The sequence below is a fragment of the Anolis carolinensis genome, chromosome 5, assembly GCF_035594765.1.
Source record: "Anolis carolinensis isolate JA03-04 chromosome 5, rAnoCar3.1.pri, whole genome shotgun sequence".
Classification (NCBI taxonomy): Eukaryota; Metazoa; Chordata; class Lepidosauria; order Squamata; family Dactyloidae; genus Anolis; species Anolis carolinensis.
The window spans coordinates 118910669-118933795 of record NC_085845.1 but is presented as its reverse complement, the minus strand read 5'-3'; the positions used below and the strand labels follow the sequence as shown (position 1 = coordinate 118933795).

At 38.7% G+C, this 23127-nt stretch overlaps 1 protein-coding gene across 1 annotated transcript in view; it reads right to left on the bottom strand.

The window, feature by feature from the left end:
• Positions 1 to 22738, bottom strand: part of slc34a2 (solute carrier family 34 member 2) — a 34653-nt gene extending 11915 nt beyond the window's left edge. The window contains exons 1-7 of the mRNA XM_003226124.4: positions 22611 to 22738; positions 12732 to 12843; positions 12328 to 12462; positions 10538 to 10666; positions 4829 to 4972; positions 3329 to 3440; positions 371 to 566 (exon numbers count right to left, since the gene is read on the bottom strand). Of these exons, the coding sequence (XP_003226172.2) occupies positions 371 to 566; positions 3329 to 3440; positions 4829 to 4972; positions 10538 to 10666; positions 12328 to 12462; positions 12732 to 12840 (825 nt within the window). The 5' untranslated portion in view covers positions 12841 to 12843; positions 22611 to 22738. The remainder of the gene's footprint in view (positions 1 to 370; positions 567 to 3328; positions 3441 to 4828; positions 4973 to 10537; positions 10667 to 12327; positions 12463 to 12731; positions 12844 to 22610) is intronic.
• Between the last annotated feature and the right edge of the window lie 389 nt (positions 22739 to 23127).

Here is a 23127-nt window from a genome sequence, read left to right as displayed (position 1 = left end):
GACAATTGGTTAACAGATGTACAACTTTGTAGGTCTACACCAGTGGTTCTCAACCTGTGGGTCCCCAGGTTTTAGGCCTACAACTCCCAGAAATCCCAGCCAGTTTACCAGCTGTTAGGATTTCTGGGAGTTGAAGGCCAAAATATCTGGGGACCCACAGGTTGAGAACAACTGGTCTACACATTTAGGTTTAAATCCAACTGTCTGTACATTTGGTGGAGCTGCTCTAGTTAGAACTATCTACCTTTATAGGTTATATTAATATTAATTCAGTCGTTTATTCTCATTGGCACTAATAATTGAGTGGTAGCTTGTGTTTTCTATTGTCAGAAAAAATGCTCCAGGCTTTAGTCCAATCTTTATAGCCTACCTGGATGATAAGTTTGGTAAAAGGATCAGTGATGACTTTGAGTAGGTCAGGAGCATTTTCTCCACTTTCAAGATGAAATGACTTTACAATGACGTCTGTAAGGTGATAAAGATAGCCTGAGGCAACTTCAATGGGCAACAACACAAACACTGAAAGCCAGTTGAAAAAATCATGGACTGTTGCTCCAGCAAAGGCCCTGCAGAAAAAGCAAAGCAAAGCAGAAGAGTAAATTCATCATCAAAGGCAGTACAGAAAATTCAGAAATGTGATACATCAAAATGGTTTCAGGAGGATGGATCCATGTCTTGATGTATTTCATGTTGGCACAGTCTTTCTCAGGGTACAGTATAACCCATAACAGATAGGCAGTTTCCCCCAATATTCAGTTTCCCCCCGCAATGGATTAAATCCTTGTGCCGGATAAACTGCTGACCTGTAGGTTGGGTTGCTGACCTGAAGGTTGCTGGTTCGAATCTGTGAGATGGGGTGAGCTCCCGTCTGTCAGCTTTAGTTTGTGGAGACATGAGAGATGTCTCCCAGCAGGATGGTAAAACATCTGGGCGTCCCCTGGGCAACATCTCTGTAGATGGCCAATTCTCTCACACCAGAAGCAACTTGCAGTATGTTCTCAATGTGCTTCCGACACAATAAAAAAACTGCCTGCTTATGGTGAAAGGTTCTGAGGCAACACTATTCATTATTCTTGGCTCTCGACTGAGGAAAAAGTGCTCTCTAGGGATTTTGTAATACCTGCTGCAATATCTCTATATGTATACAAACAGAACATAAACAAGGGCAAACAACAGACATTCCTGACAAAGGGATTTTGAAATAGGTTCTGCGTCTTGAGGCATTTCCAGCTAGTTCACTGCTTGTTCTCTGTCTTTCTGTCCCATCCAAACTACAACAGGAAAGATTGACCAGGTAAGCACAAAGTCAACTACTCACAGACTTTCCTACCATCATAAGATATTGGCTGTTGTATCTTCAAGTCATTTCAGACTTATGGTGAGCCTATCACAAGGGTTTCAGGAAAAAAAGTTTTGCAGAATTTTGTTTTGATCCCCAAGAGGAATCTGGGACATCTCCAAACAATATGGAAATATTTTCCACACATTTTAGAGCATTTTGGAACAAAAGAGTTTTTCTTGACGTGGGGGCCATGGAGCCACTTGTGGTCCATGGGCCTCACTTTGCCTTATACACTGCAAAGGAATTCTGAAAAATGCCACAGAGCGCTTGTTTCTAATACTTATGTTGTCATAACTCCTAGAGTCTCTCAGAGAAGATACTGTATGGTAAAGCATGATCAGTGGCTTTGATGCTTAAAGTTATCCAAGTTCAGAACCGTGAAAAAGATTATACATTTCTCTTAATTACACACATATGCTGAGGTTTAAGTGGAAACAGGATAAATTAGTTTCAGAAATTATGACGTTCTTTAACTGAGGAAAACAGGTTATGAGTTTTTACTGGTTTGAAGAATTCAAGCCAACCATTCTGGATCCATTCAAATGTAATGCTTTTGGATATAATCATGGTATTGTGTATGTATGTATGTATGTATGTATGTGTGTGTGTGTGTGTATATATATATATATATATATATATATATATATATATATAGAGAGAGAGAGAGAGAGAGAGAGAGAGAGAGAGAGAGAGAGAGGATAAAAGCCTTGTGACTTGAAGGTTGGGTTGCTGGGTTCTGCCAGGTTCAAATCCCACCCGGGGAGAGCGTGGATGAGCTCCCTCTATCAGTTCCAGCTCCATGCGGGGACATGAGAGAAGCCTCCCACAAGGATGGTAAAACATCAAAACATCCGGGCGTCCCCTTGGCAACGTCCTTGCAGATGGCCAATTCTCTCACTGCAGGAGCAACTCAGGTTGCTCCTGACACGAAAAAAAAATATTATTATTTATACCCTGCTTTGTCTCTCCTGAAAGAGACCTTTGGCTACTGCATGCCTTTCACAATAGTATACAGCAACACAGAACTAAAGTTAACCAATCTGGATCCATGTAAATTTCATTCTTTTGTATGTAGTCATGTTTTTGCATATCTTTGGCTGCTGCGTGCCTTTCACAATAGCACCTTTATACCTTTATAACCAAGGTAAAGAGACATTAAGAAGCAAAATGCACAACAGTTATGCCAAGTATTACATTATGTAACATTTTGTTCCTGGGTTGTAAATGTCATTTCTTAATTGGTTCTGTCATAAAACATAGAAAAGGTTTATTTAACTGCAAAAACTTTGTTTTTGCCCGACATCCTGCAGCACATTTTGCTATAGTTTTTCCATGAATATCCCACAGAGTCTCAAACATTTCAACACAGTTTGTGGCAGCCACAAAAATGAATTTTCTCGAAAGTAACAACTACTTTCAAAGTAAGTACGACACAATTAAACAGGAAATAACACTTTCAAACCAGGAACATAATTTTCTTTTTCAAATCTTGTTACATAGTATTATTCATGATGATTAAGCCCAACATTCTTCAGCTTTCCGCTAATCAAAATGAAAAGAGATGGGATTTCACTTCTTAATCTAACCATTATTTCATTCTCATTTCATACATGGCAGATATTATAATATTGAAGGAAGTAAAAAAAATCATGGTTTAAGACTTATGGTCTATCAAGATGAAAAGCACTAATGTACAAATAAATATATATATGCTATCTATAAAAATATTCATTTATAACCGTACAACAAATCCTAACAAACCTGTTATGATCCATGAAGGAATGCAAGGACTTCTAAAAGGCCTGTTACTATACAATCTTATATCAATAGTTTTTTCTTCATTGGTTTATTGCCCTGTTCTTCTAATTTATTCCATATTTACATACTTCTTTTTAGCACTGGCTCTCCTTTTTTCTTTTTTGCAGTTCTTCCTGCGAAAGTGCATCTGTTTTGCAAAATCATGGCTTAAAATTAAAGCAGTGGTACCTTCTAAACTCATTCCTGTCTCCAGCTTGCATGAGTGCCACAATGGTGTTTGTGACCGATGTACCAATATTGGCTCCCATTATGATTGGAATACCATGCCGAACGCTCAATACTGCAAAATAAAAAAGTAAGAGAGATTGAAAAGAAAGCAAGAGAGATTGAGAGTGTTGGCACTTACATTACAATGATATGTTATTTTTTTTATACATGTGAGGTATTGAATTTAGCCATTGATTATGTTGTGACCCGTTTTGAGCCCCCCCCCCCCCCCCGGGTGAGAAAAGTGGTATATAAATGCAATAAATAAAATAAAAATTAACCAATCAGGATCTGGTATCATGCCATTTATGATCTGGATTTGGAACAAAAAGCTTAACTAGTTTAGTTTACAAAAAAGAACTAATCAGTATGATTTGTTGGCTTACTGATACAATATAGAGTCTTTCTTCGTTTCACTATTCTGCCACTTCTCAAAAATTTAGCAGAAACAGTTTGTGAAAAAAGACAGCACAAGACTTTGTGAACAGAAGCATGGCCAGGATAGGTCTGAAATATGATTTAAACCACAGCAATTTGTCCTAATTGTGAAGATGTCATGTCTGTATTGAAAGTTTTCTAGGTCAGCATGAAAACTTATCTTCAGATCATATCCACTAACTTGAGATGCATACATATATCCTACAACTTTCATGGTTGCTTTCGGACCTGGCCAGGATTCTTCTAATAGCTGTCACCTTTATGCCTTTTCAGAAATCTATCTGTTTAATGTACTACACAAGGAACATACCGATCTTACTAATATGATACTCTTTTTATGCTGATAAGCAAATTTTGTAGTCAGGCATTTTTACACCAGTCCTAGAAGTTGTGAGGTGTATATAAGATGTAGGAATCAAGGTGAATGAGTTATGAATAAAGAGGATCATAACAGAATTGCATTTTGAAAATATATTTAAATACTGAGAATATACCGTTAAATACAAGTTTCCAAGTGGTCATTATCAGTACTGAGTGAACTGTTTGCCACTTTGAGTCTTTGTTAAGAGACTCTGTTAAGATAAAAAGTGGCATATAGATATAATAATAATCATCATCATCATCATCGTCATCATTGTCACCATTGTCACCATCACATTCTCTTTTTTTCAGAATGGTTGACATATGAGTTATTCAATTACAGATTGACCCTTCTCTTGCCAAAATATTTCTCTTAAGAGTTTCTTCCTAATTAGATACACAGAAGGGCAAAATACAACTATGAAAGCCTTTCTCTGTCAATACAACACAATGATAAGAAAACCCACTCTGGGCAGATTTCCCCATTTTATTACATACATATATATATATATATATATATATATATATATATATATATATATATATTGAGACTCATGTTATGTAATACGTCAATTATCCCTTCTCATCACCCTCCTCATATTTGTACGTGCAACTTTGAATATAATCTGTATAAAACATTTGCACATTTGCCAGTCAACTTACATGAAGAGGACACCATACTGACTATGATAGATGAAGAGGTGCTAGAGCTCTGCACCATGACTGTCACCAGAACACCAATCACTAGGCCGGCAACAGGATTTGACAACACAGAGCCGTCTTTGAAAATATCCCCTGCTGCTTTACCTGGGTGGGAAAGGGGGGGATTTTAATATAAAACTCAGGATAGAGATATGCAAAACAGTAACATCCTTGATTTTTGACTCACTATGGGCAGACAAAAAATTTAATTTCCCCTCCATGGAGTTACATAGTGCCTGACTTATAAAATACTAGATTCTTATACATAAGTATGCTTGGAATTCATTTATGCAAACACAACAGATACACCATTGAAATAAGGACAAAGCAAGACCAACAATGAATGGCCCAGATACTACTACAACCAAGGATACAGTGCGAGGTATTGTTCTTGTTTTTCGGAAAGCAGTCTTAGGGTTATAGAGCAAGGTAAAATTCTTGCATATGTCTCACTATTATGTCTTTCTGAATGACTTTTACTAGATAAAAGCAATTTTTCATGAATTTTTTTTTATTTAAAAACAACCGCAGAAGCTGAAGATGTACTGTTTACAGTACAGGTATAAAATATAGTCACTTCCTTCCCGTAACCTTCCCCTCAGGTCTCCATAGTTCTTTCCCTGTTTCTTGTCTGTTTTTAAAAGAGAAGTCAGCAAAATTCTCAAGAGATGGGCTCATAAGAAACAGAGAAGTTCACAAAAGCCCACCACAAAGGAAATATAGCTGTATGAGCCCACACATCTCTATCTGAAAGCAATACTATAAGACAGACATGTGAAACCCTTGGAAGCTGCTGAATACCAACTTTCAACTGCCTCCGCCATCATGGTCAGTGTTCAAGGATGATATGGGTCATAATCCAATAACATCTGTAAGATTACCGTTTCTCTACTTTTGTTTTAAAGGGAAGTGGAAAGGTGACTTGAACAAGTAGAGAAGCTCCGGCTGTGGCGCAGGCTGGAGAGCAGCTGCAATGAATCACTGCAATGAATCACTCTGACCAGGAGGTTATGAGTTCGAGGCCCGCTCGGAGCCTATGTTTGTTTGTCTTTGTTCTATGTAAAAAGGCATTGAATGTTTGCCTATATGTGTAATGTGATCCGCCCTGAGTCCCCTTCGGGATGAGAAGGGCAGAATATAAATGCTGTAAACAAATAAATAAATAGAGAAGGGGGATATTTACAAGACTTTGGAATTAATTCAGAAATATTTTATTCTACTATTTTATTTTATTTGTTTAGACGTATTTTATTCAAAAATAGACATTCTTGATAGTTCTGTTGAATCCTTCCACCCACTGCCTTAGATGTTCAAGACACTGTCAATTTTTCATCAGATTATGTTGGAAATCTGACAAGTCATCGGTTTTTCAAGTCGTCTGTTGAAGGTTCACCCAGTCTCTAGTTGATCTAAGATAACACTATGTAACATGATTTTTGTTCCTGGATTGTAAATGTCATTTCCTATCATAAAAACATGGGGAAAGGTTCCATGGACATCCTGCAGCACATTTTGCTATAGTTTTTCAATGAATATTTCATAGAGTCTCGACCAATTCAACAGTTTGTGGCAGCCACAAAAGTGAAGTTTCTGAAGTATAACAACTACTTTCAAAGTAAGTACCGCACAACTAAACATGAATAACGTTTTCAAACGAGGAACAGATTTTTCCCAGATTTTGTGACATTCTGTAATAGGTTGAAGGATTCAACAGAATTATCAACATATTGCAATTTACAGGATAATTCTAAGAACCTGTGCATGTCACAGAAAATAAAAACATGTAATGTAGACAATACCTTAAAGCATTTTCCCTCAAACATACAAACAAACAAAGTTGACACATTTTTTTTTCTAACTAAACTTCACTCTGGAGTCGGCATGTAAAAGTTTACTTTTAACAAATGTATGGGTACAAATTGCTCAAACTAGTCCATCCTGTTGTTCTCCATGAGTCAGTGAGTCAATCACGCACAGAAAGGTAATAAGCAGCTTCAAACGTGGGCAGTTAATTCTGCTGACTCTATATACACCCAATCTGCCCAGTGCATATGTGACATGTTTGGCCATGTAGTTCTGCCTATACTTAAGCAACCCAGACTGATTCACAATTCCTAGACTAACGTATGAGTAGAAGCACCTTGACCCTTCAGTTTGTGCACTTTAAGAAATGTTGCCATATATGAGGGTTGAATGAAAAGTAATGCCTCCACCTTCATAACTCCTCAACAGATGGTAGTACTGGTATGCGGCAGGTACTGGCTTGTTCAGTAGACTCTCCTCTACAGTTTCATTTTCCATGAAGGATTAGCATTGAACAGTTGTGTTGTTAATGTGTAAAGTATGGAACCCTGAGCAGACAGTCGGTCAATGTGACTTAAGCAATGTGCAGTCATTGAATTTTTGACAGCAGAAGGTGTCACACCAAAGAAAAAAGGCGTCACCTTCATTCTCGTAATGCGAGAGGAGTTCCTGGCAAATTTCAAGTCTGTGCACTTTCATTTCAGGCGTCAGCATCCTGGGTACCCACCGTGCACAGATCTTCCGATAGCCAAGCAAAGCAATAATGTGACCCACACGTTCTTCTGAAATGCCTATTATGCTTGTAATTTCTCTCTGAGTGATATGACAATCATCCTGAATCAATCTTTCAACCTTTTGCTTGTGAAACTCGGTGGTTGCTGTAGCAGGACATCCAACTCTTTGTTTGTCACGCAAGTCAGATGTTCCCACCTCAACATCTTTAAACTTACTTGCCCAACGACACATAGTACTCCCATCAACACAATCACCATAAACAGCTTGCATTCTCTGATTAATCTCCCTTGGGGTGACACCTTCCGCTGTCAAGAATTCAATGACTGCATGTTGCTTACGTCGCATTACCAACCATCTGTGCAAGGATTCCATACTTTGCACTTTAACAACACAACCGTTCAATGCTAAGGCTTCTTGCCAAATGGAACTGTAGAGGAGAGTCTACTAAACAAGCCAGTACTTGCCGCATACCAGTATAGCCATCTGTTGAGGAGTTATGAAGGTGGAGGCATTACTTTTCATTCAACCCTCGTAGATCTCAGCAAAAGGATAGGTTAAAGTAGGTACAAAATGAAACAATTTATTATTTTTAAAATACAAACTGTCAAGGGGGAAAGGATATGACAGACTTAGGATATCGATAGGTATGGATCACAAACAGATTAAGTCTGTCATCCTCAATAGGTATATCAGGAAACATGCAAGGACATAGTGGTGATTCATTGATAGAAGCAGACTCCTCAATGATTGAGCTATTTAATTCTTCCGGTAGTGTGCCATGGCAAATCATTTGGAAATTATTGATCTTCCTACAGTATTAATAATCTCTATGGTTAATAAAGGACTTCCAAAAGAACATGAACCACTGTGTTCACTTTTATTTGTAGGACACGGGTTGCAATTTGTTAAATGGCTGTTATGCAGCCAGGAATCCAATAAATTGCTTCTCATCAGATGAGCAACTGGGCAGCTTACATCCAGGAAGAAAATAGCCTTGAGTGGAGCAGGATGTTGAATAGACTGGGTCTGGATTTGAGAAGACATTCTGTTCCTTCTGTGCCCTCTCTTATTTAGATGCATCTTTGAGGACATGAGATGTCAAACTAAGTATGTGTAAGCTACTGTGGAATCTTTTTGACTAAAGGGGAGGGTGTAAATGCTTTCAGTCAAATAAATCAAACAAGAATACAAATAAATGCTTGGAAATACAATCAAAATTAGGAACCGTCACATAACTAAATGGGACCTAAATATCCTAAAGCCATCAGATTTGGTTTGATCTTGGAAGCTAAGCAGGGCAAGCCCTAGCTAATTCTTGGATGAGTAACAGCCGATGAACGCCAGGTACTGTAGGCTATATTTCAGAGGAAGGAACTGACAAAACCACCAATGAGTATCCCTTGCCCAAGAAATCCCATTAAATTAACCATAACTCAACAGGCAACCCGTAACTAAATCTCATTTATGGCACTGTTTAATCTCCAGCCAGATAAACTCTTACGCTGTCGCCTATTCTTGTAAATTAGAAGTTTTTAGATTTAAAGAGATGAGGTAATAAAGCCAATCATTTTACAGTTCTTCACCTCTTGTTAATATTACTTCATTACCAAGTTAAAGAATAACAGCCTTGAACAAAACAGTTGGGTTTAAAAAGTCTTTAGTTGCTTTAATGAGTAAACTGGTACAATACCTTCACAGATGGGAGAATAATGTTTCTGATGAAGATGTATGATTTCAGTGTGTATATACCTTCAAGGCACCTATTAACTTACGGCAACCCCAAAGATTTCATAGATTTTTTTAATATATAGGTACCTGAACTAGTGGATGGGCTGGAGCATTGCTTCTTCTGACCAGCCCCAGATTCGGAGCTGTTTACAAGCTTTGCCCTTGAATTGGAGCAGAAGCACTTTGCTGGACAGTTACTCTTTTGTGGTCTATGTTGCTGCGATGGCCAGCCATGGAGCTCCAGAGAGGTCTTGGAGTGGGAATGTCATGGCAACAAAAAACAGCAAATACCTTCCTCTTTTTCTTGTGCCACAGGATGCATGGAAAATGATATGATGGCACAAGCCCATGTGGATAATTATTTGCACCAACCCAAAAGTGTGGGGCTGCTCTGGAGCTTCAGGGAAGCTCTAAAGCATTCTCTGAGTTCTGCTAATGCAGGGTAAAAACAATTTTATCTCACATTATGGAGCAGATTACCTGGACATCATGTGGATGTCCAGGAGCTATTTCTGACACTATTTACAATTTTCTGGACTGGGCAGACAAGCCCCTGATGAGGAATATTCAGAGGCCCTGTCTCCAGTTCCTTCCTCTGAAATACAACCTAGGTGGTCTCCCATCCAAGTGCTCCCCAAGTGTGATCCTGCTTAACTTCCAAGATCACATCAGATCTGGTACCTTTTGGGGTATTTAGGTTTATGATGTACAGTGTTCCCTTACTTATCGCGCGGGTTAGGTTCCAGGACCACCCGCAATAAGTGAAAATCCACGAAGTAGGATTTATTTATTTATACATTATTTTACTAGTTATATACTATTTTAAGTCTTTAACAACCAATCGTGTGTTGATAAATCGCCTCCTTCTCCCCCCCGTTGCCGCTTGGGCTCCTTTTCTCTCTCTTCAGTTTCTCCTTCCTCCCTTCCTTAGGCTGCAAATTGTAATATTTATGATTTATAATATCATTTTAGAGTTTACTGAAAAACCACGAAACAGCGAATCCGCAAAAAGCGAACCGTGAAGTAGTGAGGGAATACTGTAGTACCATATCCTACATGGAAGGGGGTTGGACTCGATTACCCATATGATCTCTTCCAACTCTATGATTCTATCAGTTTTGTATACTGGAAACAAGAGGCAGAGCAAGGACTGTCAACATCCTGTACCTACTAGTTATGATAGCTATGTATTTACCATCAGTATTACCTCTGTGTATTACCAGGTTCAGGGGAACAAAACAGGAAGGTGCTGTTGCACTCATGTCCTGTTTGCAGGCTTCTCCTTGTGTAATTAACCTTATGAAGATAAAAGTTCTCCTGGAAATATGGTGTTTAAGTACCTACCCGTATTTACAGAATTAAATAAAGACATTTTTCAGGATGTTTTAAAAAATTGTGTCCTACCTCCTACTAACTGGAACGCCGAGCTGAGAACATCCAAGGAGCAAACAAAAAAGTACAGCAAGCCAAGTAAAAGTATAAACTTTCCAATGTTTTTAAAGACACAGAGTATTTTGCCTTTCCCATCCAGTTCTGGAAAACAAAAAACAGGTATTGATGTATAAAACAGTAACAGATCTATAGGCTCATATTCAACACAGTGCATCAGTTTCCAACATTTCTGTGGAGTCAAGGCCAATGCTGTAAGCTCTGCAGATAATAAACCAGAAGGAATGTTCCCCTTTTAAAAAAGTTAATCATAACACTTTCTTATGAAGTTTACAGTGTTCCCTCACTTATCACTGGGGTTAGGTTCCAGGACCACCCGCAATAAGTGAAAATCCGCGAAGTAGGGATACTATATTTATTTTAATGTTTATACATTATTTTAGTAGTTATACACTATTTTAAGTCTTTATCAACGAATCCTGTGTTGATAAATCACCTCCTTTTCCTCCCGTTGCCGCTTGGGCTCCTTTTCTCTCCCTTTGGCTTGTCCTTCCTCCCTTCCTTAAGCTGTAAATTGTAATTTTTATGACTTATAATAGTCTTTTAGAGTTTATTGAAAAACCGCGATACAGCGAATCTGCGAAAAGTGAACCGCGAAGTAGTGAGGGGACACTTTAAATGTCCAAGAATATTTTTAGAAATTGCCTCTCCTCAGCCTACTGACTGGAGTGTGTTTAATGAGAAGGCAAAGTGAGAGAATAATAATGCAATTTCCCTTTTTTAAAATAATATTCAGACTAGGAAGATAAGCAGCACTCTTTTTAACAAAGAGGGGTGGATTTATTATAAACTATCTTTGCCTGGCCACACGTTGGCCGGGAAAAGCTAGTATGTGTATATATATATATATATATAGAGAGAGAGAGAGAGAGAGAGAGAGAGAGAGAGAGATTCTTTTGGTGGTATTGAAATCAGTGTGCATCTTACAATCAATGGATTCTTAGAATCAATGCTGTAATTGCGCAATTGTGTTGAAAATAAAAAACATTAAGGCAGCAGTAGTATGGGAAGAAAAAATTACAAGTGTGTGCAGAAGTATGAGAGCAGGGGTGAAAAACCAATAGACACAAGTGGGAGAAAGGTGGAATTAGCAAGGATAATATTACTAAGAATACATCATTCGATATGTATATTGAAATGGTGATGGATCTTGATATTATTCTACCGGTGTGTACAATAAAAACATATTTTAAAAAAGAGAGAGAGCAGGACCGCAAATTGGCACAATTGCACTAGTAAACAGAAATGTGATACCAAAGGCATTCAATGTGGCAAGTATATGCTATCAATGATAACACAACTGTAGTGGAATTGCAGGTATGTGTGATAAAGTCCTACATTTCCCAATGGCTCTGCTGGCAGAGGAGCTTGGGAGAACTGAGAGCTTTGGGTTGTTGTATGTTTTCTGGGCTGTATGGCCATGTTCCAGAAGTATTCTCTGCTGATGTTTCACCCACATCTATGGCAGGCATCCTCAGAGGTTGTGAGGATACCTGCCATAGATGTAGGCGAAATGTCAGGAGAGAATACTTCTGGAACATGGCCATACAGCCCAGAAAACATTCAAAAACCCTGTGATCCCGGCCATGAAAGCCTTCGACAACATTCTCATTAATCTTAACCAACATACCAAGGGTGAATCATGATGGGAGACTATAAGTTGACCTCTATCAATTGATTGAAGATGACAGAAAATGGGAAATTATAAACATCGTTCAATAGATTTAACTATAATAGAACCTTACCTGACCATTTAACTCCAGTATCCTGGAGCACTGGCATACTCCATGGATCATCTTCTTCCTCCATTTCTCCTGTCAAGGCAATGGTGGAGTATGTGGGCAAAAATTCCAGCTGATTCCTTAAAGAAATTTCCTCACCTAATGGGACAAGTAAGCAAACCAATATCATTTTTATCCTTAGTTTTTAAGCATAGAATCATTGAATCGTAGAGTTGCAAAAGACCTCGTGGGCCATCCAGTCCAACCTCCTGCCAAGAAGCAGGAAAATCACATTCAAAGCACCCCCAACAGACAGCCATCCAGCCTCTGCTTAAAAGCCTCCAAAGAAGTATATAAACTGGCAATGTTCTGAAAATGCTTATATCAAGTATATAGGAGCAGACATTTAAAATTATCTTTGTTCTCACCTTCTGTATCCTTTACATCTTTCTCAGACATGACCTGGTTTTGTTTAGAACAAGGCTCTTCAATATAATTATTAGTGTCAGTGTTCTCTAGTTCAGGCCACGGAGCCATGTCCTACAAGAGGGGAAGAAGAAGAAGAAGAAGAAAAGGTTTATCAGAGAATACTTTTTTAAAAAAAACTGTCCAAAGGGTTCAAGATATAAAATTGAAAGATACATTCTTAATATGACTCTTTATGGGAGAATGCATTCTGGAGGAAAAAAATCAATTGATGATTTATAAGGAAAAGACCACTCACTTACCAGAAGCATCTTTTATTTTATTGTAATCTCCCCCTTGGATCAGAGATAAAAAATATAAGTAAAAGGAAAAGAAAAGAAAATGCTTTCAATGGTTCTTTCGCTAAGCACTTGGTGGCACAGTGGATTAAACCCTTGTGCCGGCAAGGACTGATGACTTGAAGGTTGGGTTGTTGACCTGAAGTTTGCCGGTTTGAATCCAACCTGGGGAGAGCACGGATGAGCTCCCTCTATCAGCTCAAATTCCATGTGGTGACATGAGAGAGGCCTCCCACAAGGATGATAAAAACATCAAAACATCTGAGCGTCCCCTGGGCAACGTCCTTGCAGACAGCCAATTCTCTCACACCAGAAGCGACTTGCTGTTTCTCAAGTCGCTCCTGACACGAAAAAATTGTTCAAATGGAAAGAAAATAAAAGATGCTCCTGGCAAATGTGTGCTATTTGGCTTACTGTATAAAGTTGTACATGTTTCAAAATCATACTACATTATAAACATTGGATTGATCAAATATTTGTTTAAATTGATCAAGGTCTGCCTGCTTTTGATCACACAAATACTAGATCATTTTTATGTTCTTTTCTTCTTTAAACTTTCATTGCCTTTGAAGCAAAATGATGCTCATGCCGATTATGCTTTTATTTTCAATGTCAACACAGCGTGAATAACTTATAGACAGTAAGCCTTATCAAACACTGTAAGATTACAGGTACGTTGCGTGTACAGGGGTAACATTGATAACTGCTGTTCATTGTGCTGCTGACTCATTTATGCTGTTTCTAATAAAAAAAAACAGCAGCTCTAAGGGGAGTTTTCATTTTTCTTGATTCTTAATAGGTAAAGGTTTTCCCCTGACGTTAAGTCCAGTTGTGACCGACTCTGGGGGTTGGTGCTCATCTCCATTTCTAAGCCGAAGAGCAGGCGTTGTCCGTAGACACCTCCAAGGTCATGTGGCCAGTATAACTGCATGGAGCGCTGTTACCTTCCCGCCGGAGCGGTACCTATTTATCTACTCACATTGGCAAGTTTTCGAACTGCTAGGTTGGCAGGAGCTGGGGCTAACAGCGGGCACTCATTCCCCTCCCGGGATTTGAACCTGGGACCTTTCGGTCTGCAAGTTCAGCAGCTCAGCGCTCTAACACACTGCGCCACAACCAGGGGCCCCTGGTTCTTAATATGCCATCATTATGTGAATAAGAACTGTTTCTGTTGGGAAACGATCTAACATAGAATCATAGAAGCGTAGAATTCTGTTCTATTTTGAACAGGTTTATTGTACATGCACAACACTCTTCATAGAATCATAGAGTTGGAAGAGACCTCGTTGGCCATTCAGTCCAACCCCCTGCCAAGAAGCAGGAAAACTGCATTCAAAGCACCCCCAACAGATGGCCATCCAGCCTCTGTTAAAAGCCTCCAAAGAAGGAGCCTCCACCACACTCTGGGGCAGAGAGTTCCACTGCTGAACAGCTCTCACAATTAGGAAGTTCTTCCTCATGTTCAGGTGGAATCTCCTGTCCTGTAGTTTGAAGCCAATGTTCCAAATCCTAGTCTCCAGGGCAGCAGAAAACAAGCTTGCTCCCTCCTCACTATGAATTTCCCTCACATATTTATACATGGCTATCATGTCTCCTCTCAGCCTTCTCTTCTTCAGGCTAATCATGCCCAGCTCTTTAAGCTGCTCCTCATAGAGCTTGTTCTCCAGACCCTTAATAATTTTAGTCGTCCTCCTCTGGACACAATTCCAGCTTATCAACATCTCCCTTAAATTGCAGTGACCAAAATTAGACACAGTATTCCAGGTATGGTCTGACCAAGGCAGAATAGAAGGGCAACATGACTTCCCTGGACCTAGACAATATACTCCTATTTATGCAGACCAAAATCCCATTGGCTTTTTTAGCTGCCACATCACATTATTGACTCATGTTTAACTTGTTGTCCACGAGGACTCCAAGATCTTTTTCACACATACTACTGTTGAGCCAGGCATTCACTGTTCTGTATCTAGAACTAATATTTAAAAAGGTAAAGGTTTCCCCTGTCATTTCTGACTCTGGGGGTTGGTGCTCATCTCCATTTCTAAGCTGAAGAGCCGGCATTGTCCGTAGACACCTCCAAGGTCATGTGGTCGGCATGACTGCACGGAGTGCCGTTATCTTCCTGATGGAGCGGTACCTATTGATCTACTCACGTTGGCATGTTTTCGAACTGCTAGGTTGGCAGAAGCTGGAGCTAACAGCGGCAGCTCATGCCGCTCCTGGGGTTTGGACCTGGGACCTTTCAGTCTGCAAGTTCAGCAGCTCAGTGCTTTAACACACTTCGCCACCGGGGTTCCTTTAAAACTAATATTAATGCTCTTAAAATTAAAAGTGGTCATAATGTTTTCATAGCCCCCACATACTGATATCCAAATAAATTGTACCATGTCAACTCACAGAGTTAGTCATGGTGAACAAGGGCCAAACAAATAAGATTTTTTTTCATGTCAGGAGCAACTGGAGTTGCTTCTGGAGTGAGAGAATTGGCCGTCTGCAAGGACGTTGCCCAGGGGATGCCTGGATGTTTTGATGTTTTACCATCCTTGTGGGAGGCTTCTCTCATGTCCCCGCATGGAGCTGGAGCTGATAGAGGGAGCTCATCTGTGCTCTCCTTGGGTGGGATTCGAACCTGGCAGCCTTCAGGTCAGCAACCCAACCTTCAAGTCACAAGGCTTTTATTCCCTAGGCCACCAGAGGCTCCTATAAGATAATAATAATAATAATAATAATAATAATAATAATAATAATAATAATAACAACAACAACACTTTATTTATATACCACCTCTCCTCAAGGGACTCAGAGTAGTTTCCAACACAATAGAAAACATACAAGTTAAAACATACAGCAATTAAAACATTATACACATAAACAGGAATGCATAAAACACAATTCTACTTTTCCATGCCCCAGTAACATTCCCCATCAGTTTTCCTAATCTGAGGCAGTATTATGCTGTTCGAATGTCATCTACATATGAGTAAAAGCTTCTAAACCTACGAATCAGTATTTTCCCTTCTTATACGTTTCTGATGCTAACACATTATAACCACCAAATCTTACACTTCTTAGAGATCTACACTTGGATTTGGCAAGCTCCTAATCAAAAGAAAATAATAGTTTCTCCATTCATTCCCTTGAGATTCCAAGCATGAAAACTGGGGAATGGTCCTTGTCTAAGAGCTTGGCTCCTATGATCCCCAACTTTCAGTACTAATTTTTGCAAATATTCAGTCACTTTCTATTAATTTTTCAGGGATATACACGCTGACTTGTAAATGAGAACACACATTAATTACTAAGCCAACGTGAAGTACATTTCCTTCCCAGTTGTTTCAGTAGGATAATGAACTATGCTCCATAGGTCTTTCTCAATTATTTGGATGGACTATTTGTAGCTGTCCCAAAAATACCCAACTGGAACACAAGGAATGACCTTTCATAGCTTTAGGTGACTCACTGGCTCAATGACAGTGGCCGTGGTTAGCTTTCCCAAGGTTTTTATTCGTTTATAAAAGATCCTATCTCTGCTCTGCTGGTATAACACAAAGAAGCATATAAACTCCTCACTAGTACATTACTAGAAAGCATTGTTTGTAGCTATGCATCCATGACAGACCCAATGAAAGGAGAAGCTGTACTTGAAGTAAGTACAGTAAAGTAACCTGACTCACAAAATTCAAAATTACAGGGAAGAAGGCAAAGTAAAATTGAAGTGAAACTGGGAGAAGAAGTGAACTCTTGAAAATGACTTGCCAGAACCTGAAATACATCCAACCTATTAATTCAGCAAGTGGCTAGAATTTGTATTTTAGGTATTAAAGGAGACAATCATGTACAGGAATACATTGCTTACCAATTATTTCAAAAATATCCCAAATCACAATCAGTTTATTAGTATCATATTATACAATCTCTATGTACGCATATATATGTGAATCTGCACCTGGGCAGATATCTGGGGACTGAACTGGGATGAATAAAGGCCAAAAAGCTGAAGCCTGTTCCAGGAAAACTAAAAGTGCAATATGGAAATCTGCTAATTTCAACAGAATCTTAGCGGTAATCCTGAATTGGGTAACATTTCCCTTAAAGCATAAAATACACAGTCTGGGAATGCTCAAGTTACTTGAGTTGCCAAGAGTTTCTGACTAATTATCTTTGTAGATAAATATATTATTTATCAGTGAATTGATCTAATAAAGTATGACTGTACTTGACATATGGTTATACTGTAGTTGTAAATTTGGGGGAGGAAAGAATTAAAAATATTTAATAGAGAGCTGGTTAGTGTCAGTGGTTGAGTAACTCCAGTTCTATCTAAAGAAAGCCGATCAAACTACATTGACATCCTATTCAGTTCTGGGACCAATAGAAAGCAGTGAGTTTGGCCTCTATATCCTAAATGGTTTGAGGCCCTGTCATCTAAGGGACAACCAAGTCTTGTATACATCTGGTCGATTAATACTTGGTCCACCACTAAGTTGGAGGATATTAACAAAAGGGCTGTTTTACTGTGATCCTGAAGTTTTGGCTACCAGGTGTCTGGGAAAATTCTCAAGACACATTTATTGTAGTCGACATTACTTGTAAAAATGTTATTTAAATCTATATATGCATCTGTTCTGTTTTGTTAAATGCATAATATAATTGGATCTGCTCCTCAGTTACAGATATAGTTTTGGTTCATGACATGTCCTTAAGTACCCTTCAGAAGTATTTTTCCAAGCCCACACAATAAGTGAATGACATGTCAATTTTCCATGCTTAGAAAAAACAGAGGAATATCCACTCATGCTAAATTAATGACTAACCTTCCACTTACACTTGCTGACCAACATTTGTGAATTATTAATCTTCAGACTGCAGTACTGCAACATGAATTTCATTAGGATGTGTGCCTGAGAAGTATACAACAGACCTGAAATTTGCTGCCATGAAACATCTATATATATTAATCTAGTTCCAAATTATCTGATGCAGGGAACTACAGTATCAGTTATTTTTTGTGACAGTGACTGGCACTATATTCATGCCTAATGGTTATTTTATTTGTTTGTTTCCTAGAAACTCACCCAGGATCAGCAGCAATCCAGGGATCAGCACCAGTCCAGGGATCTCCACTACTCTAATGCTTCTTGATTTCCATAGTTATCTATTCATTTCTGGACTCAGTTTTTAATTTTAAATCCTATCATCATCTTGGGACATAGATACTTTGAAGGTTGTTGCATCCCGTATACTTGAATTAACTTCAGGATAATAACTTTCATGACCATTCCCAGATAATACAATGGCATTAAAATCTAAGTCTTCTAGGGTCAAGTCTAACTTTTGACGTCATCACACAGGCTTTCTTACCCGTCATAGGACGTTTCAGACACAGTTCCTGGATGGAGTGCACTGGATCCCATCAGCTGACACACAACTACTTCCAGTGGGGCTCCGTCCATGAACTGTGCTGGAAGCATCCTACAATGGAGCCCTAAGAACACAGGAGGGTTTCCATGTCCTCATCTGATAGAACGGGAAAAGCGTGGGGGGAAGCCGGGTGGCAATGGGGAAGGGAGCAATGCGAATGATCCAGAACAATGGGTTTTCACGCTGCCCGCTGGATTGGCCCCGCTGCCCCACAGATGCCCCCATATTCCCCCAGATTCAGAACTTCAATGTGATGAGGTCCTTTATCCACAGCACCATTCCTCTCTAAGCAAGATGACAAGATGACACTCCCATTCCACATAAAGAAACAGAGCATATTGATATCTGTAATTTAAATGAAAGGAGCCTCCGATGGCCTAGGGGATAAAAGCCTTGTGACTTGAAGGTTGGGTTGCTGACCTGAAGGCTGCCAGGTTTGAATCCCACCCGGGGAGAGCACGGATGAGCTCCCTCTATCAGCTCCAGCTCCATGCGGGGACATGAGAGAAGCCTCCCACAAGGATGGTAAAACATCAAAACATCCAGGCATCCCCTGGGCAACGTCCTTGCAGACGGCCAATTCTCTCACTCCAGAAGCAACTCCGGTTGCTACTGACACGAAAAAAAACTGAACACTGGTGGGTGTGGGTTTGCATCTTCCGTTATACCTGAGAACAGTAGGACAGCTTGAGAGCATAAATCAGTACACATGTCACATACAGCTCTATTCTCCAACCTCTCGCTACTCCATAACCTCTCTATAGCTGAGAAACATTCTCAAATTGTTTTTTAGCTCAAGCATGCAGCTTACATTGCCTTTGTGGGTAGAGATACTAAATCAATGATACTCAAAAAGCAGGCCATTTTATATGGATGCATGCTGAAGTCCCACCTGTTTCGGAGGATTATTATGTGGGCTTGTGGAAAAAAACTCTTTCAGCCACATCTTCTACATGGTGCAATTAATGATTCACCTCAAAATGCAAGCCTTGTGAAATGTCCTAACCATTTATTACCTGACTATATGTGTTCCATGAAGTTTAAAGCAGTCTATGATCTGTTTCCTTTGTCCATTTTATTCTTACAACTACAGTAGAGTCTCACTTATCCAACATAAACAGGCCAGCAGAACGTTGGATAAGTGAACATGTTGGATAATAAGGAGAGACTAAGGAGAAGCCTATTAAATATCAAATTAGGTTATGATTTTACAAATTAAGCACCAAAACATCATGTTATACAACAAATTTGACAGAAAAAAGTAGTTCAATATGCAGTAATGCTACGTAGTAATTACTGTATTTACGAATTTAGCACCAAAATATCACGATGTATTGAAAACATTGACTACAAAAATGCGTTGGATAATCCAGAATGTTGGATAAGCGAATGTTGGATAAGTGAGACTCTACTGTACCTAAAACAGATTGTATGAAACCATGGTGGACAAAGTATGGTCCTCCAAAGGCTTACTGACCAATTCCCAGTATTAGGTAAAGGTACAACAAAATTTGGAGAGCAGCAGTTAACTCACTCCTGCATTAAGCTGAGATATAAGAACTATGTTTGTTCATCTACATCAGTGGTTCTCAACCTGGGGTCTCCAGATGTTTTGGCCTTCAACTCCCAGAAATCCTAACAGCTGGTAAACTGGCTGGGATTTCTGGGAGTTGAAGGCCAAAAATATCTGGGGACCCCAGGTTGAGAATCACTGATCTACAAAATCATAATTAAGCAGGGATTTTAACAAGAGTCTCGAAATTTCAAGACCAGCCTGAAATCCAATTGACCACCCTTGCTTCAAATAAAAACAACACAGTACAGTAGAGTCTCACTTATCCAAGCCTCGCTTATCCAAGGTTCTAGATTATCCAAGCCATTTTTGTAGTCAATGTTTTCAATATATCATGATATTTTGGTGCTAAATTCGTAAATACAGTAATTATTACATAGCATTACTGCGTATTGAACTACTTTTTCTGTCAAATTTGTTGTATAACATGATGTTTTGGTGATTAATTTATAAAATCATAATCTAATTTGATGTTTAATAGGCTTCTCCTTAATATCTCCTTGTTATCCAACATATTCGCTTATCCAACGTTCTGCCAGCCTGTTTAGCTTGGATAAGTGAGATTCTACTGTACTTGGAAAATTACAAGTGACAGAATATTCAAGATGCAAAGACATAACTTTAGTTGTATTATTATTATTATTATTATTATTATTATTATTATTATTATTATTAATTCATTTCTATCCCGCTTTTCTCCCATGGGTGAGATTCAACAAATAAAATTCATTCAGATATTATTATTATTATTATTATTATTAAACTTTATTTGTACCCTGCTAGCATCTCCCGAAGGACTCGATGCGGCTTACAAAGGCCAAGGCCTCAACACACAATATAACAATACAAAACAAAAGGCAAATTAGAAACAATTAAAACAGTATAAACAACAAGCAATAAACAATATGCTAAAACACAATAAAACTGGGCCGGGCCAGAGTAATGGGTACAAGATTAAAGGTGCTGAAGTGACAGGTGATATATAAGGCTTCTAGGGCAAGTGCAGAGTGCGATATACGATCTTAGTTCTAATAAAGTGCTTATGGGACTTGGTATTGGAGATTTCCTATTAATCTGGGAAGGCACATTGGAACAGCCAGGTAGGGTACATTAGACTGCAATACATAACCAGTTAAAACATCATATCCCGATATAAAAAACCCAATTAACATATCAAACAAAACAAATTTAAAAACTTACAGCAAGCACCATTGAAAGATATCCATAACCTCTGGCCACTGGAGTTATTTGTCAAGTATTATCAAAATATTTATCAGACTGGCAGTGCCTATTATCATTCGTCTGGGATGGCCTGGCTCTACAGAAAGGTTTTAATTTGAGTTAAGAAAGTGCACGTGATCTGATACTTCCAAACTCACATTAAAAACAATGACTGCGGAAGTCAGAATGATTCAACTAACTGCTCCAGGGCTAGATAACTTTGTACTAAGTGACAGCATAATTTAGCTCTCTCAGTGTTGTAATAACAGATTAAAAGACTCAGAGTGAAATATAGAATTTCTCATCATTAATTGGCAGTTCGCAGCATCTTCCCAGTGGCTCACTCATCCTAGCACTCTTAATGTCACTGGTGTGTTAATATTTCACATGATGGGACAAGCAAGCACTCAGGTGAGCTTAAAATTGCTAAGACAAGTTTTTCTTGCTTCAATTCAAGCCTGGGAGAGGTTGTAAAGCATTTAAATTTAGTCCTATAGTTCTACTATGAGAGTTGGGAAACATAATACCCAAAAGTTAAATATTCATCTTGAGTTCTCTTAAGTGTGTCACTAAATAAGATGTGATATTCAAAAGCCCACTTTCGCCCACAGCTAAATGTCCAGTCAAAAACAGTGTGTTAGCCGCCTTCTCCTCTTAGCCTATGGTATTAAACAAAGAGAACTCTGACTTTTAAAAAATTCCAACATGAGTAAGGAATCCCGAACAAGAAAACAATGAACACTTCGAGCAAAGAGGCACTCAAATGTAACTGGAAAAACCATTATGAAAATCTCAGTGAAATCCTGCCTACTGATAACTTCAGGTAACAATATTTGATTTTATCTCAGTGCATCAAAACAAATGATATGCAGAAAATGCATTTTAATTTTGATCAACGGAAGATGCAGTTGAGAGATATTTTCTGGATCTATGTTTCCTAGTGATAAAGAGGTACAAGGGGAAGAAGAAGTTTCAGAAAGGAAAGAATGTTTAAAAAATAAAAATTAAACCAAGCATATAGACAGCACATTTGCTTACTGCAGATCCTTTCATTACTAAGAACTTGCCCTCACTTTTACCAAGTTTGGTCCTTAGGAATAAAACAAGAGTTGTACAAACATTTGTATAAATATCATTTTGTGTTCACAATACTCCAATTTGTGATCAAATTAGTGGAAAAATCAAAACAGGAGTTTACCATATACTTTCCAGATTTCTCCTGGCTGTTATATGTCAGGTAAACTGCTGGGGAAGTACCTAGCAGGCAAATATTCGTGAAAACATAAAAGGAATACAAAGTTGAGCAGAGGTTTCCTTTTACTCACCTATTCCTTCCCCTCCAGACAATGAAGGCTTCAAAGAAGTATCCTGCTGGGAGCTACAGTTTATAAAGAGAGCAGGTACTGGCCAAAGTCTCCTGTCTCACTGGTTCACATTCCTATTTATCTCAGCCTCTCAAGGCACTGCCTACCTGCAGCTTAATAATCTGAATTTTTTTCCAAGATGATGTGGAGATTTAAAAAGACAACACTGACTATTCCACATTTAATCTTTAAAAGATTCTCATATCTCATCTTCATATCAATGTTACTGGGATTGTGATAATTCAAAAGTACTAAATTACTAACTACTTTAATTTGTCATTTTTTTCTTGTTTATAAAAACCTAACTAAGCCTAAGAGTTCTGAGAATACTCTTGTCCTGACTGGATAACATGTTGTCTATGCTAGTTTATCTCCCTAAAAATCTTCCTTTTAGGGCAGTGGTTCTCAACCTTCCTAATGCTGCGACCGCTTAATCCTCATGTTGTGGTGACCCCCAACAATAAAAAATATTTTTGTT